Source organism: Rana temporaria, chromosome 13 (genome assembly GCF_905171775.1).
Source record: "Rana temporaria chromosome 13, aRanTem1.1, whole genome shotgun sequence".
Lineage (NCBI taxonomy): Eukaryota > Metazoa > Chordata > Amphibia > Anura > Ranidae > Rana > Rana temporaria.
In genome coordinates, this window is record NC_053501.1 from 40,247,946 (window position 1) to 40,268,733 (window position 20,788).

Genomic DNA, 20,788 nt, shown 5'->3' on the forward strand with positions numbered 1-20,788 from the left:
AAAATGTGTGTGTTATATATATATATATATATATATATATATATATATATATATATATATATATATATATATATATATATATATATATATATATATATATATATATATATATATATATATATATATATATATATATATATATATATATATATATTTTTCGTGACTGCGACATTAAGACTGGCAAATCGGACACTTTTGACAAATTTTTGGGACCGTTGTCATTTTTCACAGCGAAAAGTGCTATAAAAATGCACTGATTACTGTGAAAATTACAATGGCAGTGAAGGGGTTAACCACTAGGGGGCGCTGTAGGGGTTAAGTGTGACCTCATGTGTGTGTTTCTAACTGTAGGGGGGCGGGGCTGGACGTGTGATGTCAATGATCGTCGTTCCCTATATCAGGGAACAGACGATCACTGACACTGCCACAGAGAAGAATGGGGAAGCTGTGTTTACACTCGCCTCTCCCCGTTCTTCAGCTCCTGTGACCCGATCGCGGGACACCGGCGGCGATCGCGTCCGTGGGTTCCCCAGGCACGGACGCAGAGCTTTGGACCGGCTCGTGACCCATGGCTGGACTCTTAAAGGGGACGTATATATACCATGTCCATGTGCCCAGCCGTGCCATTCTGCCGACGTATATCGTCATGCGGCGGTCCTTAAATGGTTAAAATCTATTTCACACACAAAGTGTTACTAAACCCAGGACACTGCATTCACTATATCTGGTCTCCCACAGTACACAGAACATGGACATGCAATTATCTTAGTCAATATAAACTGCTAAATACCTTTTCTAATCAGCAGTATATAGCAGTCTTGTGTCTTTTATTGGTGTCTTGTTAAAGCTTGTAGGAGGAGTTCTCATTCTCTTCTGACTGTCCTATGAGTCTGCAGGACCCCCGATCCTCTGTCTGGATAGTGCTGATTGGCCCTCAGCTAATCACATGCACCCTCCCACGAAAAAAAACAACACTCTAGCAATACACACAAAACTGAGCATGTGCAGCTTGCCCCTAAGGCTCTGTTCTATCTAGGGGTTGACTGATTATCGGAGGGCAGATATTCACATTTTTTTAATTATCGGTATTGGTCAGAAACGTACTGATATTGCCAAGATTGTTCAGACCTCCTCCCCCTGTCCCCGCCCAGCACTCGCAGTCTCTGCCAATCTGTCAGCGGTGCGGCGGGCAGCAGAGAGATGACATCATCTCTCACTGCCCGCCTCGCAATCGCCACTGTTTTGTCCCTACAGCAGGGCCACGAAGGCTGTTTTTGACAGAGCTGCAGCCGCAGGCGAGCAGAGAGATGGTTACCTCATCTCTCACCGCTCGCCCGCATGTGGAAGTTAACCCGCTCAGACGCCACTGGGCAGAGGTTGCAAGAAGTAGTGTAAGTAGTGACAGGCTGCATATGGGTGGCAAGTGACAGTGGCAAGTGACATGCTGCATCTGATGGCAGGTGACAGTGATGTACAGAATATCGGCACCTGATTTTAGCTATCGGCCTGAAAGGCGGCCGAAAAATTGTTGTCTTCCCTGAAAAAACGGTATCGGTCGAAAATGGATGGATAATGTTCTTACTGCTTTTACTGCGCCAGAGCAGGGCATATACTGTATATGAATATGTTGCATTTTTATGCATTTATACCTGACTTAAAATCTATGCATAATTGTTTTTCAGATGCTGTTAGTGGTTCATCAGCACAGAAAAATACAACATCCAAGAACTCCCGCTCTCCAAAGGTAAGCAGGAATAACTTTCTTATTCCTGATAACTTGGCTCCTTGTGTTCACCCAACAAAAAAAATATTGCAGTAATTTAATCAAATTCTGCATAAGCCCCAGTCCACACTGTCACATCGCATGTGATTCCAGGGCTGTGGAGTCGGAGTCGAGGAGTCGGAGTCGGGGGAAATTTTGGGTACCTGGAGTCGGAGTCGGCAAACAATGCACCGACTCCGACTCCTACTAAATTTAGATTGGAATTAAAAAAAAAAAAAAGCAAGTTTAAATGTCCCAATTCACAAAAAGTTATAATTAATGACTTCTCTACTGTACGAATAAAGACCAATGCATGCAGTGCCTCACGTAACCGCAAAACGAACACGTTAAGTGACCGTGAAGAAGCATGCTTTTCATGTGCTTCACTATATGGCACGCAACGCACAATTAGGAGCTGCAATACTTATACTTTCCATAGTGTTGTGTTCTGCTTTTACAGGGAACGCATGTTAGAGAACCAGTAAGTGTCCAAATAAAAAAATTCCAACAGGAGTTTTATAAAGCACTAAAAGAAGTTGAAAAGTATGATCGCTCATCAAAACTTACTGTTGAAGAAGCCATCCTTGTTTATCCAGAGATCGTTAGTGATGTGGCCAGAATAGTTACTGCAATGCCACCCACCCAAGTCAGTGTCGAAAGATTATTTTCAGCCCTAAAAATAATAAAGTCTGACTTAAGAGCCTCTATGAAAGAGGATCTGGCAGAGGCAATTCTCTTCCTTAGAACTCTACATTGAATTGATTTGCATTTGCTAAACCTAGAACTACATTTCAAGATTAATATAAACCATTTCTAGGTTTTGCAGATTTTGTTTTTGGTTCATTATAGATAAGCTTTGTTTTTGTTCTAAAACAACCAAATAATGTGGTTTGTATTTTTGAACTGGTAAAGATCCTGTTCCTGATGTTTATGCCTGCTGCTACTATCCAGTCACTTGATTGTTTTCATTGTGTTTGTCTTTTGCTTAAACTGTGCAATACAGTAGACTGTTGGCTTCCCAGCCAGTAGTCCTGTGGTAGGTTGCGTTTCTTTCACTCAAGGAATGTATAAAATACATTCGCATATTAATACAGAGGAGTCGGAGTCGGGGAGTCTGAGTCGGAAGTACATAAAACTGAGGAGTCGGAGTCGGAACATTTATCTACCGACTCCACAGCCCTGTGTGATTCGCACAGGAATCGCACCACATTCCTGTGCAAATCACATGCGATTTTGTGCGGTGCAATTTGAGACCATACATTTTTATCTCAAATGAAACCGCATCTGCATGGAAAAGGTGCTGGCAGGTGTGTTTTTTTTTTTTTTTTTTTTTCACACTGGAACCGGATTGCATGGATGTTCATGCCCATGAGATCTGGTTCATGTAAACACACTGCGTTTGCAAGCTCCTTTTGGGGTGTCGTTAAAGCGAAGTTCCACCCAAAATGGAACTTCCACTTTTCCAGTTCCTCCCTGCACATTTGGCACCTTTCAGGGGGGAGCAGATACCTGTATTTTCTCCCACTTCCAGCGATAGATCGCCGCAGATTCTGCAGCGATCTACGCTATGTCTGGCCCCTCCTCCGTCCCCGCACTGCCTTCTGGGAGACACACAGGTCCCAGGAGACAGCAGGGACTAGTGAGATCATGCAGGGCGACTCGCAAATGCACAGCAGGGAACCAGGCTGTGAAGCTGCATGGCTTCATGTCCTGATTCCCTTACTGAAGATGACAGCACTTCCGCCTGGGAGCCAAGGGACAGATCGGCTTCGGTTAAGGATATTGCGGGGGCCCTGGACAGATAAGTGTCCTAATATTAAAAGTTAGCAGCTGCTGTATTTGTAGCTGCTGACTTTTTTTGGCGGAACTCCTCTTTACTTTTAATTGACACCCTCAGCAAATCGCATCAACACAGTGTGATTGCTATGTGATGCGGTAAACTCGCAGGAATCGCTGCTTTTCCAGCATCGCATCAGTGTGAACCGGGGCTAAAATGGTCCTACTAAACAAAACAAAAAAAAAGATTGTGAAAAGTAAAAAAAATAAAATTGAAGCAAAACAAATTGTAAGCTGAATGGTTTTCTTTAAGCTAAACTCAATGAAAATGCTAAATAGTTAAATTGATGCATATATGAACTGGTTGACCAGAAGGTTACAACTTCTGTCTAGCCGATCTTGGTAGACAGATACCCATGCCAAACAAAGATAAACTTGGGGGGCACACCCTAAAAATAAATAACATTAAAGGTGGTGCAGCTATAAGACCGACAGACAGAGGAAAAGATTACAGCGCACACATACTAAAATGACATATCAATCCTGCAAGGCTATTTAAAACAACTGAATATATTAAGCAAAAAAATATGGGGGTTTGGTCACACTATATGGCCACATAGTGCTTAAGCCCACTACTGCGTCAAAGTACCCCATTATTAGTGGGCCCTACACTATACATAGTATGAAAGATCGTGCTTTAATTAAAGGACTCCCCCTTTTACACAGGTGGACACTAATAAGAGGTAATGGCAGGGGGATGGGGTGCTCCAGCCCAAGCGATCTGGTCAGGACCCTTACAATAAACAAACAAAGATAGACTTGGGGGGGGGGAATGGAAAGATGAAAAAAATGACTGAAGGTTCTGCTTTAAGAGCCTTTTAGCAGAGATGATGAGCCAGTTTGCATGCAAAGGTTTCGTGTTTGCCTAGACTATGGGCCAGATCCACAAAAACGGGCGTATATTTAGGCGGGCGTAGCGCATCTCATATGCGCTACGCCGCCGTAAATCAGAGTGGCTCCTAGGGTATCCACAAAGAACTTGCTCCCATATGCGGGCCGGCGTAATGTAAATCTGCCGGCGTAAGCCCGCGTAATTCAAAGTAGGCTTGGAGTGGGCGTGTTGTATGGTAATCTGGTATGACCCCACGTAATTGATGCTTTTTACGAACGGCGCATGCGCCGTCCGTGGACGTATCCCAGTGCGCATGCGCGAAATCACGTCGCAAATAGTCAATGCTTTCGACGTTAAACGTAACTTACGCAAAGCCCTATTCGCGAACGTTTTATGCAAGCGACGGAATATTCGACGCTGTCCCGACGTCCATACCTAACATTGCGTAAACCTCATAGACCCAGGGGTAACGTTACGCCGAAAAAAAAACTTGCGTAAACGACGTAAAAAAATGCGCCGGGCGTACGTTTGAGAATCGGCGTATTTAGCTAATTTGCATACTCTATGCGTAAATCAACGGAAGCGCCACCTAGCGGGCAACGTAAATATGCACCTAAGATCCGACGGCGTACTAAGACATACGTCAGTCAGATAGAGCCCACATTCAGTCGTATCTTGTTTTGTGCATACAAAACAAAGATACGACGGCGCATCGTAGAACTTACGCGTGTATCAATAGATACGCCGCCGTAAGTTCTTTGTGGATCTGGCCCTATTAGTTTAGGTTTGTTCCTTCTCTAGATAATATTTCTGAAGTAAAGGAAAACAATTGATAATATTGAAAGTACTTTTTATCTTTTTTTTTTTTTTAATTTTCCTTAATTTTTTTTTCCCTCCTTTGAAAGGTTCTTGTGACAAAACATTTTCAAGATGGTACAAATGACCATGTGATCAAGAAGAAAACACAGGAGAGCATCAGGCAGAAAAGTGAGTAACCCTTTGCTAAACGTCATATTGCTGTATATAGCCAGAAGTTTTTGAACAGAAACTATACCCCAGCTATGGACTATTTTTGTATAGTTACATTGGTCCACCTTGTACAAATAATTTAGCAAATTCTATATCTGGCTGATTCCTGCAGAAGTGGAGAGTCACTTTAGTAGCTGCCGCTATTCCAGTGATCCTCGCATCTATTGGGTCTCATGCCAAGTGACTGACTTGCTGTATAGTGAACACAGGGGGTCATTCGCTCAGCATGGGCTCCATTCAGAGAATGCCTTGTATGTTTCTCCATGAATACAAGTCGTTCTCTAATTGAACGAGGTGAAGATTGAGGTGTCACTGCCTCGTCTCTCCAGCTTGTCCACTTAAAGCACCTTTTGCATCTATTAGGAAAATGGCAAGAAATTCTCTGAATGGCACCCATGCAGAGCAAGCCACCTCCTGTGGTCACTGTAATAGAGGATACTGCAGTGAATCTCTGCTTCCACAGGGATCAGTCAGGTTTGGAATATGCATGTTTGCATTTATCCACACTGGATCAATATAACTATGCAAAAATTATCCATGACTTGAATTCAGCTTTGATGCCGCGTACACACGATAATTTTTTGGCATGAAAAAAAAACGTTGTTTTTCAGCATGTCCAAAAAACGAAGTTTTTCCAACTTCATCATTAAAAAACGACGTTGCCCACACACCATCGTTTAAAAAAAATGGTGAACAAAGCGCGGTGACGTACAACACGTGCAACGGCACTCTAAAGGGGAAGTTCTATTCGCCTTTGGGCTGCTTTAGCTGATTCCTTGTTAGTAAAAGACGATTCGCGCTTTTCTGTCTGTTACAGCGTGATGAATGTGCTTACTCCATTATGAATGATAGTTTTACCAGAACGAGCGCTCCCGTCTCATAACTTGCTTCTGAGCATGCGCGGGTTTTTTACGTCGTCTTTCGGAGAAACACATGGACAAAACGGTGAGGGAATACAGACAATGCATTGGTGTGAACTCTGGAGCTCTCTGATGCTGTGACCCACTGTAAGCGAACAGGCTATCCAACCACCCCCGGGTCCCTCCCTCCTCCTCCTGGTTCCACCCCGGGCAATAGATCCCCCCGCGCCCCTCAGACATCTCTACACACAGGTTGCATGCGATTTCAGCTATTTGTCCCATATTTTCTCGTACTTGTGAGGGCAGCCCCTATGTGAATAAACCAGTTTTTTGTATGGTAAAACGGTGTTAACTTCCACCAGCCAGTGGGAGAGTTCCGGGGGGTCTGGTCTCATCCACACCCTCGCTATGACCTTTCCGGGCTGCAAAGAGCGTTTCATGCAAAAATACTTTGACGAACTTGTTTATCTCAGCGTTTGGAAAGACCCCCAGCAGGCATGGCTTTGGCTGCAGGGTGATGAGGGACCCCATCTTGTCGTGTAGGAATTTCACCACCTGTTCCCAGAAGGCCTGGATCTTAGCACACTCCCATATTAGGTGGAAAAAGGTACCTGTGTCCTGGCCGCACATTGGACAAGTGACAGGGAAGTCCCTTCTGTATTTGGAAATTTGGAGGGGCGTAAGATAGGCCCTGTTTATAATAAAAGTTTGTGTGAGGCGATCCGACAATTTTGGGGACACGAGCTTACAGGCATCTAGAGCATCGCTCCACTCATCATCCTCCATGGAACCCACCTCCCTCTCCCACCTAGGTTTCAGGGCGTAGGCCGACACTGTCGCGTTCGGTAATGTGATCATGGTGTGAAACTGGGTGATCAACTTCTTGGGGTCGGGGTATTTAATTGCTGCCATAAGGGGGTTATCAGCCAGCACTAAGTCGTCCTGTGGGAACTGGGCCTGAAAGGCGTGTCGGAGCTGAGCGTATCGAAACAGCATATGGTCAGGTAAGTTGTATTCAGTTTGCAATGCGTCAAAGGATTTCAGTTTACCACCTCTGGTGATGTGTGTCAGGTTGTATATCCCCCTAGAGCTCCATGTTGTAGTGTCCCGAATGAGCTCCAACTCCGGGAGGGCAGCGTTGTGCCACAGGGAGGTGTAGCCATGCGGGGACGAGATGCAGAGTCTGGTTGAGACCATGCTCCACACCCTCCCGTAGTGAAACAGGAGGGAGTGTCGGTCCCCCGATGGTCTAGTCCCCCCCGCTATTACTACCAAGGGGTCCTCCGTCGGTTGGGTCCACGCAGGGCACAGAAGGCGAAGGAACCGAGTCCTGTCTACCTTGTCGACGTGAAAAAGCTGTGACAGCTGAGCAGCCAAATAGTACGCATTTAAGTCGGGCAGTGCCAGGCCAGCCAGGTCGGTCGGGTTCTTGAGTCTATGCCAGGGGAGTTTATGTCTCGCGGCGCCCCAAACAAATGGTTTAAGGAGAGTTTCCAACAGTCTTAAGCATCTAAGTACCAGATAGACCGGGGAGTGCCACACCATGTACAAGATCTTAGGCAATAAGACCATTTTCACAAGATTTATACGGCCCATAACTCCCAATGGGAGCCGAGCCCAGGCCTGGGTCCTCTGTTTTAGCATGTTGTACAATGGCGTGATATTCAATGGGACATAGTCTGCCGGGTCTCTGGTGGTTCGGACCCCCAGATATTTAATTTCAGCAACTCTCTGTAAAGGGAGGAGGGCCCTATCCGCACTCACCGGGTAGCTGTCAAGAGGGAGTATTTGGGACTTGTCCCAGTTGATTCGGAGTCCCGAGAAGGCGCCGAAGCGCTCTATCAGGGCCAGAGCCACGGAGAGAGAGCCGGTAGAGTCGTCCAGGTACAAAAGCGTGTCGTCCGCGTAGGTACTAATTCTTTCCTCCACCCCGCCCCTTTTTGATGCAATTTTTAAATGCTTTTTACTGCATTCCAGTACAGTTTTGTCCAAGGAAAATGCAGCATGTTGTATTTTTTTGTGAACTATGTCATTAGAACTCATATGAACTATTTTACAAGCATTTTTAAAGCAAAAAAAAAAAAAAAGAAGCCCAGCACTGCATGTTGTGTGAACAGGCCCTCAATTTTATTTATTTTTTTAAAGTAGAAGTTCACCCTAGAATTTCTCTGAACATTAAACAGACATATATAACATTATATCTTGATAAATGCATAGCACCATGTTTAAAATCTCTGGTCACCCAGCAATCCGTATTAGAAAACTGATGTCCATTTACCAGCAACACCATGGAGCTCATGGAGTTCCTCAGCCCCTCTCAATCTATCTTCTATCTTCAACAAAGGAAATGCTTCCCTGACAAGTTTTGCAATTACAAGATAACAGAGCCTACAGCTCCATCTACTGTTCGGAAAAATAAAATAAAATAAAATTACTATGCCATATCGGTAAAAAAATACAACACAAGGGCAGCTCGACAAGTATGGCAATTTCCACAAATATATTGAGACTACTGTTTGTATTGTAAATTGGAAACACTCTTGACAGGACATCTTTGCTGGTTAGTAATAAGTGCTGGGCAGCTTGGTTTGTACTTAATGGAAACTACTCCCAAGTTGATTGAGCTGTTGGCATTTATTTTTTTTTAGTTTTATAAATGTGTGTTTTTTATTTTTTTTTAAGACAAAGAAGTCCAGATTTCACAGTTTACTACTGGTCAAAAGAAATCTCTCTTGGCAGCTTTAAACACAAGGTAGGCAATACATTCATAATTTTTTGTCTTTTTCTTATAGCAGGGATTCTCAAACTACTGCCCTCCAGCTGTTGCGGAACTACACATCCCATGAGGCATTGTAAAACTCTGACTTTCACAGACCTGACCAGGCATGATGGGAATTGTAGTTCCTGAACAACTGGGGGGCCATAGTTTGAAGGCTCATGTCTTATAGCCTTGTTCACCAATGTATGGATCGCATTGCTTGTGCAGTTACCTAGTTAATTGTGCTGTCATTTTTTTGTATTTATGTCTTTTAGTTCTAGCCATTTAAAATTTGTGCAGTTTTTTTTGTTCTAGATCAAGGGCCAGATCCACAGAACAATTACGCCGGCGTATCTATTGATACGCCACGTAATTTCAAATTTTGCACGTCGTATCTTTGTTTTGTATCTTCAAAACAAGATACGACGGCATCTCGGCTCGATACGGCCGGCGTACGTCTTAGTACGCCGTCGGATCTAAGATGCAATTTTTCGGCGGCCGCTAGGTGGCGTTTCCGTTGAATTCTGCGTCGAGTATGCAAATTAGCTAGTTACGGCGATCCACGAACGTACGTCCAGCCCGGCGCATTTTTTTTACGTCATTTGCGTTCGGCTTTTCCGGCGAATAGTTAAACCTGCTATTATGAGGCGTACTCCATGTTAAAGCGGTGGTTCACCCTTAGAGGGCACTTTTTCCCCTTAGATTCCTGCTCGTTTTTACTAGGGGAATCGGCTATTTGTTTTAAAATATGTGCATTACTTACCTGTTTACGAGATGCATCCTCTCCGTCGCTTCCGGGTATGGGCTGCGGGAATGGGCGTTCCTTCTTGATTGACAGTCTTCGGAGAGGCTTCCGACGGTCGCATCCAACGCGTCACGATTTTCCGAAAGAAGCCGAACGTCGGTGCGCAGGCGCAGTATAGAGCCGCACCGACGTTCGGCTTCTTTCGGCTACGAGTGACGCGATGGGTGCGACCGTCGGAAGCCTCTCGGAAGACTGTCACTCAAGAAGGAACGCCCGCTCCCGAAGACCCATACCCGGAAGCGACTTGAGAAGATGCAGCTCGAAAACGGGTAAGTACGGATCATATTTTAATACAAATAGCCGATTCCCCTAGACCGAACGAGCAGGAAGCTAAGGGGAAAAAAAAAAAAAAAAAGAAATGGTTGAACTCCCGCTTTAAGTATGGCCGTCGTTCCCGCCTCGCATTTTAAATTTTTTACGTTGTTTGCGTAAGTCGTTCGCGAATAGGGGTTTGCGTAGAATGACGTCACCGTCGTGAGCATTGGCTTGTTCCGGGTTAATTTCGAGCATGCGCACTGGGATACCCCCACGGACGGCGCATTCGCGCAGTTTAAAAAAAACGTTGTTTACGTCGGGTCACAACATATTTACATAAAACACACCCCCCATCATAGAGATTTGAATGGCGCGCCATTACGCCGCCAAAGATACACTACACCGCCGTAACTTACAGCGCAAATTCTTTGAGGATTCGAAAAAAAAAAAAAAGTGGCGGCGTAGTGTATCTTAGATACGCTGCCCCCGGCATATTATTGCGCGAAGGTACGTGGTTCTGCCCCAAGTGTTTTGAACCAGAGGTGCCAGTACCCTTTTTGGGGTATGGGAGCCAAATGATGGTGGTATAGACCTGGATCTTTAAAAAAATATATATTTAAGAATAGAAACATTATTTTCTGCATTATTGAACCTCAAATCAAAGTGGAGAAATCCACTCGATGCGTCAAATGATACTTGGGCAACATTGTCTCCTAGATGTAGCTGAACAATATGGGCCCCAGTTATAAAGCAGCGGTATAGCCTTACACTAGCCATACTGCTGCTTTAAAGATGTACATTTATAAACCATAGCAACATGCTTTACGAATGTGCCTTGCTTGCTTCTGGACTTCAAGCAAGCAGAGAGGTATTGATAACATCGAAAGGGAAAACATTTTCAATCAAACTCCTGTGACTGGCCTCTCCTCTCAGTTATGGGGTTCTTTCTAAAGTGTTAGGTAGAGAGAACTCCATAGGACACTGGAGGCTCCACACCGCAGCCTTTGGTGGCCTTTGAATGGGCTGTAAAATTCAGGCTGTGATGTAGAGTAATACGGCAATAACCTCCAATATCCAGATTGAAAAACTTTTATTCTTTCTAACAATAGATTTTTATTGAATTCCACATTGTATACATAGGCCCAGATTCACGTAGCACTTACGCTGGCGTATCTCGAGATACGCCGCGTAAGTGTCAATGTGCGCCGTCGTATCTCTGCGCCGTACCCATAGAACTAGATACGCCTGAAAATAGGCTTCCTCCGACCAAAGTAACTTTCCTAAGCCGGCGTATCTTGGGCGCATATTTGCGCTGGCCGCCTCATTGCAAATGAGGGAGATACAGCGATTCACGAACGTAGTTGCGCCCGGCACATCATATACGCGGTTTGCGTAAGGCTTACGTCCGGCGTAAAGTTAAGCCTCATAAAGCAGGTGTAAGTCATGTTAAGGTATGGACCAGGGAACAGCTGTCGTATTTTAAGTCGTTTACGTAGTAGTACGTGAATAGGGCTGGGCGTAGGTTACGTTCACGTCGTAGGCAGTGATTCGACGTATATTAAGGAGTATTTCCGACGTGATTCTAAACATGCGCACTGGGATGCTTCCACGGAACGGTGCATGCGCTGTTCATTCGGCCCTTCATTTGCATGGGGTCACGTATCATTTAAATGGATCACGCCCACTTCCACCTACTTTGAATTAGGCCAGCTTACGCCGAAAAATTTACGTTACGCTGGCGCAACGTTGGGAGCTTTGTGAATACTATGCTCGCCGCTCTGCGCTACGTCGGCGTAGCGTATATTCGATACGCTACGCCGGCATAACTATGCGCCGAGGTACGTGAATCCATAAAATCTAAAGCAGTACTTACAGCACAATAAGAATACAAAATGGGTATCAAATATCGAACTTAATATTAGGTCTTACCACTGGATGGTTGGTAGTTCTTATGTATCAGGAAAAACTAGTCGTAAATCATGAATCATAAATGTGAGAAGGCATATTGAGAAGTTCTCCAGATTTCCCAATGTTTATGGAAAGCTGGAGCTCTTCTTTCTTTATAGGCGAGTCTTTTCTCCATCGTATATTGAGCATTCACTCTAGATACTACCTCTACTTGTGAGCGCCATTCCTTCGCTATGGAAATGCGTGCTGTGAATAGGATATGGATAACTACTTTCCTCGTCAGTGGTGGCAAGCTTTCAATACCAAGGCTTAAAGGGGTTGTAAAGGTTCTTTTTTTATTTTCTAAATAGGTTCCTTTAAGCTAGTGCATTGTTGGTTCACTTACCTTTTCCTTCGATTTCCCTAAATGTTTTTTTTCTTTGTCTGAATTTCTCACTTCCTGTTTCTCCTCAGTAAGCTTTCCCCCATCATCTGAGCTGTTCTGGCTGGGGGTTAGTCAGCCAGAACAGCTTACTGAGGAGGAACAGGAAGTGAGAAATTCAGACAAAGCAAAAAAAACATTTAGACCCCTTTCACATTGAAGTGTTTTTACAGCGTTTTTGTGTTAAAAATAGCGCTATTAAAATGCTCCTAAAACACTCTCCATGCATCTCAATGGACCCTTTCATACTGAGTGCTGCAAGCAGCATCTTTTGAGCAGCTTTCGGGCGCTGAAAAAAACGCTCCAAAAACGCCCCTCTCCATTTAAATCAATTGAAAGCGCTGTAAAAAAACATTGCCCTTTCACACTGAGGCGTTGCACTGGCGGGGCGTTGAGAAAAGTCCTGCAAGCAGCATCTTTGGAGCAGCTTTTGGGCGCTGAATTTTTTCCCCAAAAAACGCCCCTCTCCATTGAAATGAGTTGAAAGCGCTGTAAAAACGCCTTGCCTTTCACACTGAGGCACTGCAAAAATGCCCTAAAACGTTAGGGGTCTTAGCGGTGCTTTACCAGCGTTTTTTCGGGCGCTGGCAGTGTGAAAGTGCTCTGAAAGCACTCTGGCCTTCACATTGGGATGGCAGATGAGGCTTCTATCAGGCGTTTTACAGGCTTTTTTTTTTAAGCTCCTGAAAAATGCTTGAAAAACGCCCAGTGTGAAAGGGGCCTTAAAAGGGAAAAGGTAAGTGAAACCAACAATGCACTAGCTTAAAGGAACCGATTACGAAAATAAAAAAACAAAACTTTACAACCCCTTTAAGGATTCCTTGTAGAATTGGGATGATATCTTTAGGTGCTAAAGCAGGGGAGACCCTGTATTTGAATATCGGCTCTTCTTCTCCTGTTTCCATAATCTGTGCAGTGCATTTATCTCTAAGCAGTGTGAGGAAAGGAATTATCTCTTCTAATTTGGTCTCAGAGACTCTACTCTGCCACCCAACTGCGTAGTTTCAGCCTGCAAGTTTTCAATGTCAAGTTTAAAGGCTCTCTCTCTGCTGATGAACCTCCCCCAGGTTATCGCTAGTGGGGAGAGGCCTGAATCCCCTACAATATCCCCCATATCAGAGCTCCTGTCTTTTGCAATCCGATGGATAAGAGGAAGCAGGACGAACAAGAGGCAGTCACTGACCTTGGTGAGGGGATCGTAGAGTTGGCAGCGACATGGATCCTGCTCTGGCGCCATCTTGGATGAGTTGGTAGGCTCCTTGCAGCGGTCCGGGAAAAGGGTTGTCTATGGAGCTGGTACACTGCCTCAGTGTACGTTGTGGCTATCAAACCCAAAAGGGAGCCACTGTAGAAGCTGTTAATCACAGCAGGTAGAGCGGAATCCAAGCACTGCACGTTTTCACCCATGCACCCCTAGACCATGCCCCCCAGAATGTTATTATTTTAATTTATCGGTTTATTTTTTATTTTTTGTGTGAATGTCTGTGCTGAATATGTGTTTTTAATCTACAGAGTACAGAGCGGCCCTGTGACTAAAGAAGTGCGTGTTCAGTTGCTTAAGGATGCTGTGACCAGCAGTAAGAAGTGTACAGGCTCAGTAGATGAGAAGGCTGGGAACATTGAAGTCCAATCAGCCGCTATCGCTGCTGTCACTGCTGCCGCTATTGCTGCCACTGCCCCAGTCCTGAAGGTAATACATAAGTATCGCTATATTGATCCTGTACATTCTACTTGTGGCCAGTGTTGCATGAAACAGTAGTTACATTGAAACTAACTGTAAACAGAGTTTTTAACGCTAAGGCCCCTTTCACACGGGGCGGATCATTAATGATCCGCCTCCGTGTGTCCCGTAAGCTCAGCGGGGATTGCTCCGTTGATCGCCGCTGAGCCGGCGGAAGACAGGGCGGTCTCCGCACACTTTGCAGGGACCCCCCCTGTCCTTTCTCCACTCTCCCTATGGGGGGAGCGGATGAACACGGACCGTATGTCCGTGTTCATCCGATCCGCTCTGCAGACGGAAGAAAAAATAGGATTTTCTTCCGTCTGCAAAATCGGGATGTTTGCAGAGGCGGACGATTACGGGTGTCAGCGGATGTACAACCCGAAAAACAACAACGTAAAAATTGGCGTGAAAAAATAGAGCATGTTCGATTTTTTTTTTTTTTGCCCGTTATCAGAACGCGAAAAATGCTCTGAAGCCCACACACGATCGTTTTTTAATGACATAAAAAAAAACGTAATTTTTTAGAACCCGAAAATCGGTCGCGTGTACGCGGCATTTATACTCTACATTTGTGACAGCAAAAAATTTCGGGGTTAACAATCCAACTTTCCTGTTGGGAGGGAATCTAGGAGACTTTAAGAAAACTCAGTTTTTTTAGAAACGGAAGGACGAGCCTTGCAGCAGAACTGTACGATGTAACACATGGCAGGAGTGGTAATGGGGCATAAAAATACAGAGGGATATAGCAGCCCATCGGTGCTGGGACAACAGATCTGGGGTATAGCTGAGCATTGGTGTCACCGTTGAGGTCATCTGTCATCCTTTGTTTCCGCAGGCTCAGAGTGATCTGGAAGTCCAGGTGAACTCCGTTTCACAACTGCTTAACAAAATGCAGGAGGCAGACAGGCAGCTGCAAAAGCTTACAGAGCAGCCGATCCAGATCCAAAGTCAACCATCAGAAAGATTGTATCATCGGGAAAGAGTGAGCGAGCTGGAGAAGCAGCTGGGCCAACTGACAGAACAGCGCCTTCAGCATCTGGAGAAACTCCAGCACCAGCAGCTGGGAAATGCAGGTATGTACCTTGAGAATTCTGCTTGTGCTTCAAAAGAAATGACTGAAAAAAATGGCAAATTCCACATTCTTTCCACTGGGACACCTATTGACACAGTCCTTTCCATTGGGAATTCCGCACACAATCTGGGACTTCTAGCTGCCTGTCAGAAATCACTGACCAAAATGTATTGGCAGCCTGCCCAGTAGACAGACCAATAATTCACACAGGGCTAGAATACGCTTTAGAACCAGGACATGAAAGTCTGTAAAAATATACAGCTGGGGCTTACATTTTCTGAGCCCCCTATGTGGGTGTCAGTAGAGCGACTAATTCCAAAACTCTTTTTTTATAGTTTCCTGCTGGCTTCTTGATTAAAGAAAATGTATGTATATGAAAAACTAAAAGGGTGGGACTTTAAATGAAAGCGCAAGGCATTAAGCCAAGCACTTCCATTTGTGCAGAAGAAATGCGCACAGAACTGAACGGAACTGCGTCTGGTGTGAACTGGCCCATAAAAATATTTATCAATTTAATTTTTTGGACAAAATTAATATTTCACATTTACCCATTTCCGGCCAGCAGGCTCAATTTACACACATTTACTAGGCTAATCTTGGATCTGTTTCAAACTGGGCTTCAACTTGTATAAGATCAATGGGAACAGCAAGCATTGACAAAGCATTTGCAGAGCTTTCAGTAAGCTTTGCTGAAGATTTAAACTACTATACAGCTCCATTTTTGTAAATATTGAATACAGATCCTAATCGGAGTATTGATTCACACCATCGCTAAATGTGTCTCCCAGCAAGGGGGTCCGTTGCGTCCTGGTTCACCATTTCAGGTCCAATTTTAGCCAAAATTTTTGGCTGAATCAGACCTGAAATGGACCAAAGGATGCACATGGTGCAGAAGCCGCAGCGGAGACATGTGAACCGTCTTTTTTTTTTTTTTTTTTTTTTTTTTTTTTAAAGAAGCTGTCCTGTAAGTGTGTCTATCTATGCAGGACTGACAATGGTGCTGAATCCTGATCATTACGCTATGCACATGTTTATACGAGTACACTATATACCCGTGTACAGCCACGCACCGCCATTCTTTTCTGTGGGCAGCTGTACACAGCACCTGGGCTTCCTGGGCGCAAATAATATGTTATGTTTTGAAATGCAATAGGCTGGTGCGCTTTGTTTGCTCCCTTGCTTGAGGGTCCTAATTAATTGTGTCCCATTGGTTGGCTGTCTGTTTTGCTACATATTGGATTCCTTTGTTAATTACCAGTTTTGGTGAAGAGATTGGAAACCACTATTCTGATTTGGTGTTACCATGGTGCAAGTTTGATAAGCACTATTTCCTTCATGACATTGTGAATGCATAATTGACTCAATATTATGTCTGTTGTGCACTTCTGTTTTTTTTTTCCTCAACCATTTTGGAGTAGCAAGCCTTTTTTGTTTTTTCTTATTTGATTTCTACAGTCTTGTACGACTATTTTGTTTTCTCACTTGGACTCCTCCTTTTTTAGGTCAATATAATAAATAGGGCTGTGAAAATGTAAAGAGTAATTCCTCAATTAATCGTAATTTTTTTTGATCATCAAATTCTTTTGATCGGTACTTAGTGGTGCAACGGATTGTAAATGATCCGTGATCCGAACGGGTCACCATATGCGGATCGGCACACCATGTGATCCGCGGAGCTCCGCTGCTGCCACGGCCATAGGGAAGGCTGCGGCTTCGGCCTAGCTGCCGGAGCCGCGGCCATCTTAGTCCACCTAGGTTAGCCTAGAGCGGCGTGCTGATGTCATCACCCAGCTTCAACTGCTCGTGTTCGGCCGGCTCCTCTGGTAAGACTAAACAAGCACTAATCTTCCTATACAGTGAGGGAGATGTGGACCATATTACAGTGGGGACTATATATGATGGTGATTCGAAATATGTATGTGCGTTATAATTAATCAAAATTAGTCGATTAAAAAAAAACGAATAATCGAACACAAAATTTTAATCAGTAACAGCCCTAGTAATAAATAATCTGGGATTGTCAGAACAATGGTGGGGTTTATGTATTATTGGTTAACAGCTCTATACTGGTACGTCACTAATTCAGACAAAAGCCAAAAGTAAGAAAAAAATGAATAAAGGTGTTCTAGGGTGGCCCCTTATATTCAAATTAAATGCAAAAATCAGTCAGATGTGTATAAAAAAAAGTTTTGCATATAGAATTTTATTACCATGGTTAAAAACAAAGTTACCTAAAATCAGCAATTTTGTGCACAAAAAAGAATTGCATATACATCAAGTTGATTCATTGGTGGACACTGCTGCTTCTTCAGACTTTAAAGTCATCTTTGACAGATATCCAAACATAAAAACTTCTTGGATAAACGCAACATATGTATGCAGAAAAAGAGTTACCTATAATGGGGTGGAAATGGGCCAAGCCACATGGTCTTGTATGTCCCCGATGTGCTAGGTCACCAGAAAGCACACGGTCAAAAATGAAAAATTAAATGGTCCCGGTTTCCAACTGCACTACTCATATAACTTGGGACATATAACCCAGCTTAGCTGGTTTGGGTTGATATTATCCAGAAAATGATCATCCGTCCCAATGTTCCCATTCAATGCAGCCAAAAACAAGCCATCATCAAGGGTCCATATCTATACACAGCCGTGGGAAAGATGATTCTATGTACCCTTTCTGCTATTGGTTAAGTTAGAGAGAGACCATCTAAAAGAAAACTGCTCCTGCTTTTCCCTCTTTTACTCAGCTTGTAACTTCCTGTTGCGTGCCGACAACGTTGCCCCTGCCTGCTAAAATATGATAACCATTTCCCTCAGCTCTATAATATATCATGCTTCAGGAGGTTATCCCAGTGTTGTTCGCAATATAATAAGTCTTACAAAGGCTAAACATTGAATTATGTGCAGGAGAACATTTCCAATTACCTATCAATGTGCTGTCATGTCTAGGATTAGGCAAGAGATCTATTGGTAGGTACTCCATCTTTTCTGATGTCTTATGTCACTCGCCTTCTGTGAAAAAAAAAAAAAAAAACTACTTTTATGATTTCAAATATTAACACAAAACAAATTCTAGCTTTAATGACAAGTCGAGTGTTACTGTATACGGTAATTGTAGTGAGTCAATACCCATTTGATGACTCTTATCGCAGTGTAATGGGTTGAGAACTCGGAGAGTGCTTGTTTTTCTTGGCTTGTACAACCTTCCAGAAACAATCAATCTTAATTGCTAACCTTCCTCTTCCTGCCTAAATCCTTTAACTGCTTGCCAATACCTGTCATGTTGCCTTGACCTGGCACAAGCGTTGCATTCCTTCTCTCTCAGGCTGTCAGTTGCCGTGATTCCAGACTTTCCCACTGCAAGATTTTGTGCTCTGAGTTATTTTATTCCATGACTGTGTTTTATACATTTCCAGTGGGATAATATGATTAAGTTTAAATCTTCTACACTTAAAGGGGTTGTAAAGGTACAATTTGTTTTCCTAAATAGCTTCCTTTACCTTAGTGCAGTCCTCCTTCACTTACCTCGTCCTTCCATTATGCTTTTAAATGTCCTTATTTCTTCTGAAAAATCCTCCCTTACTGTTCTTCTGCCTGTAACCTCCACACAGTAATGCAAGGCTTTCTCCCTGATGTGGAGTGTCGTGCTCGCCCCCTCCCTTGGACTACAGGAAAGTCAGGACACTAACACACAGCTCCTTTCTCTATCTGCAACGTAGAGAGCATCCTGACTCTCCTGTAGTCCAAGGGAGGGGCGAGCACGACACTCCACACCAGGGAAAAAGCCCTGCATCACTGTGTGTAGTTACAGACAGAAGAACAGGAAGTGAGGATTTCTCAGAAGAAATGAGGGACATTTAAAAGCAAAATGGAAGGATGAGGTAAGTGAAGGAGCACTGCACTAAGGTAAAGGAAGCTATTTAGGAAAAAAAAAAATTGTACCTTTACAACCCCTTTAAGTTTATATCTTCCACACTTAAAGCGGATCTCCACTCTAAAGTGGAGTCCCGCTGATCGGAACCCTCCCCCCCATCCGGTGTCACATTTGACACCTTTCAGGGGGGAGGGGGGTGCAGATACCTGTCTACAGACAGGTGTCTGCACCCACTTCCGGCCCTACGATACGGGCAAAGGACGTTTTTTTTTCCTTCCTTCCCGTCCGTCCCCCGTTGTAGCTGGGAACACTCGGCTCCCAGCACACAGCGGGAGCCAATCGGCGGGCGCAGCGCGACTCGCAGCATGCGCCGTAGGGAACCGGGCAGTGAAGCCGAGCGCTTCACTTTCCTGGTTCCCTCACCGAGGATGGAGGGGGGAGCAGCAGGGTGACGAGCGATCGGCTCGTCATCTGCTGCGATCACCGCTGGACTCCAGGACAGGTAAGTGTCCTTATATTAAAAGTCAGCAGCTGCAATATTTGTAGCTGCTGGCTTTTAATATATTTTTCCCGTGCACATCCGCTTTAAAGCGGGGGTTCACCCAAAAAATCAACTTTCTGCCAATAGATCCAGCATACTGCTGACATCTGCAGTATGCGGTTTTTTATTTGGTGCTTATCGTTTTATTCAGCCTTTGTTATCCGGCTCCGAGCGGGGATTCCTTCCAGGTATAGAGGCGTTCCTAAGCCAAGCGGAGTTGATTGACGGGCTGCTAAAGCGCGTCACGCCTTCCGAAAATACCCAAAGTGACGCTCGAGTGTTTACAGCGCCTGCGCAGTCAGCTCTACACGGCAGGCGCCGTAAACACTCGAGTGTCACTTTGGGTATTTGTCGGAAGGCGTGACGTGCTTTAGCAGCCCATCAATCAACTCCGCTTGGCTTAGGAACGCCTATACCCAGAAGGAATACCCGCTCTGAGCCGGATAAAAACGCTGATAAAACGATAAGTACCAAAAAAAAAAAAAAAAATCTGCATATTGCAGATTGTCCGCAGTATCTGGATCCTATTGCAGAAAGTAGATTTTGGGTGAACCCCCGCTTTAGGTGGTGCATTGGGTTTTTAATGGGGCCGAGTTTTTAAAACATATTTATTTTTTTATTTTTGCCCTGACATAAACTTTTAGGACAGCATCACAGAGTGCATTAGATTTTGATGTCTGTCATGCTGAGGATTATAGGAAGTTCATATGAGTTCAAGTAATTACATCAAGGTAATTTAAAATCATATTGTTCATGATTTGGTATTAAAGAGAAACTTCACCTTCCCCACGCTTTTATCTTCCACCCATCCCTTCTTACCAGAGATGCTGGGCTTCCATCGAAAAACATACCATACTTGCTGCCCAGCTGATCAAGCATTGTCCTGCTATGATCCGCTGATTGGGGGTCACTGTCTGCCACCAACTTGGCACACTCAGTCATCGGGAGCCATGTTGCCTCTTCTGGGTTCAGGCAGCTAGGCTCCCAATAACGCGAGCCAGGTTCAGCCACCCACCGCTCAATGAATGGACTTGCAGCCTTTTGGGATATGTGAATGGGGAGGATAACCTAGGACTCTAGAGCAGTGATCATCAACCCTGTCCTCAGGG

The 20,788-nt window shown here is 44.3% G+C and overlaps 1 protein-coding gene across 1 annotated transcript in view; it reads left to right on the plus strand.

Moving 5' to 3' along the window:
• The window catches only part of KIAA0586 (KIAA0586 ortholog), a 198,372-nt gene that overhangs the window by 2,114 nt on the left and 175,470 nt on the right, over window positions 1-20,788 (plus strand). Inside the window, 7 exon segments of the mRNA XM_040331961.1 lie at window positions 1,683-1,744; window positions 5,336-5,417; window positions 9,002-9,071; window positions 13,979-14,156; window positions 15,025-15,428; window positions 16,520-16,604; window positions 16,717-16,720. Coding sequence (XP_040187895.1) covers window positions 1,683-1,744; window positions 5,336-5,417; window positions 9,002-9,071; window positions 13,979-14,156; window positions 15,025-15,428; window positions 16,520-16,604; window positions 16,717-16,720 — 885 coding nt within the window.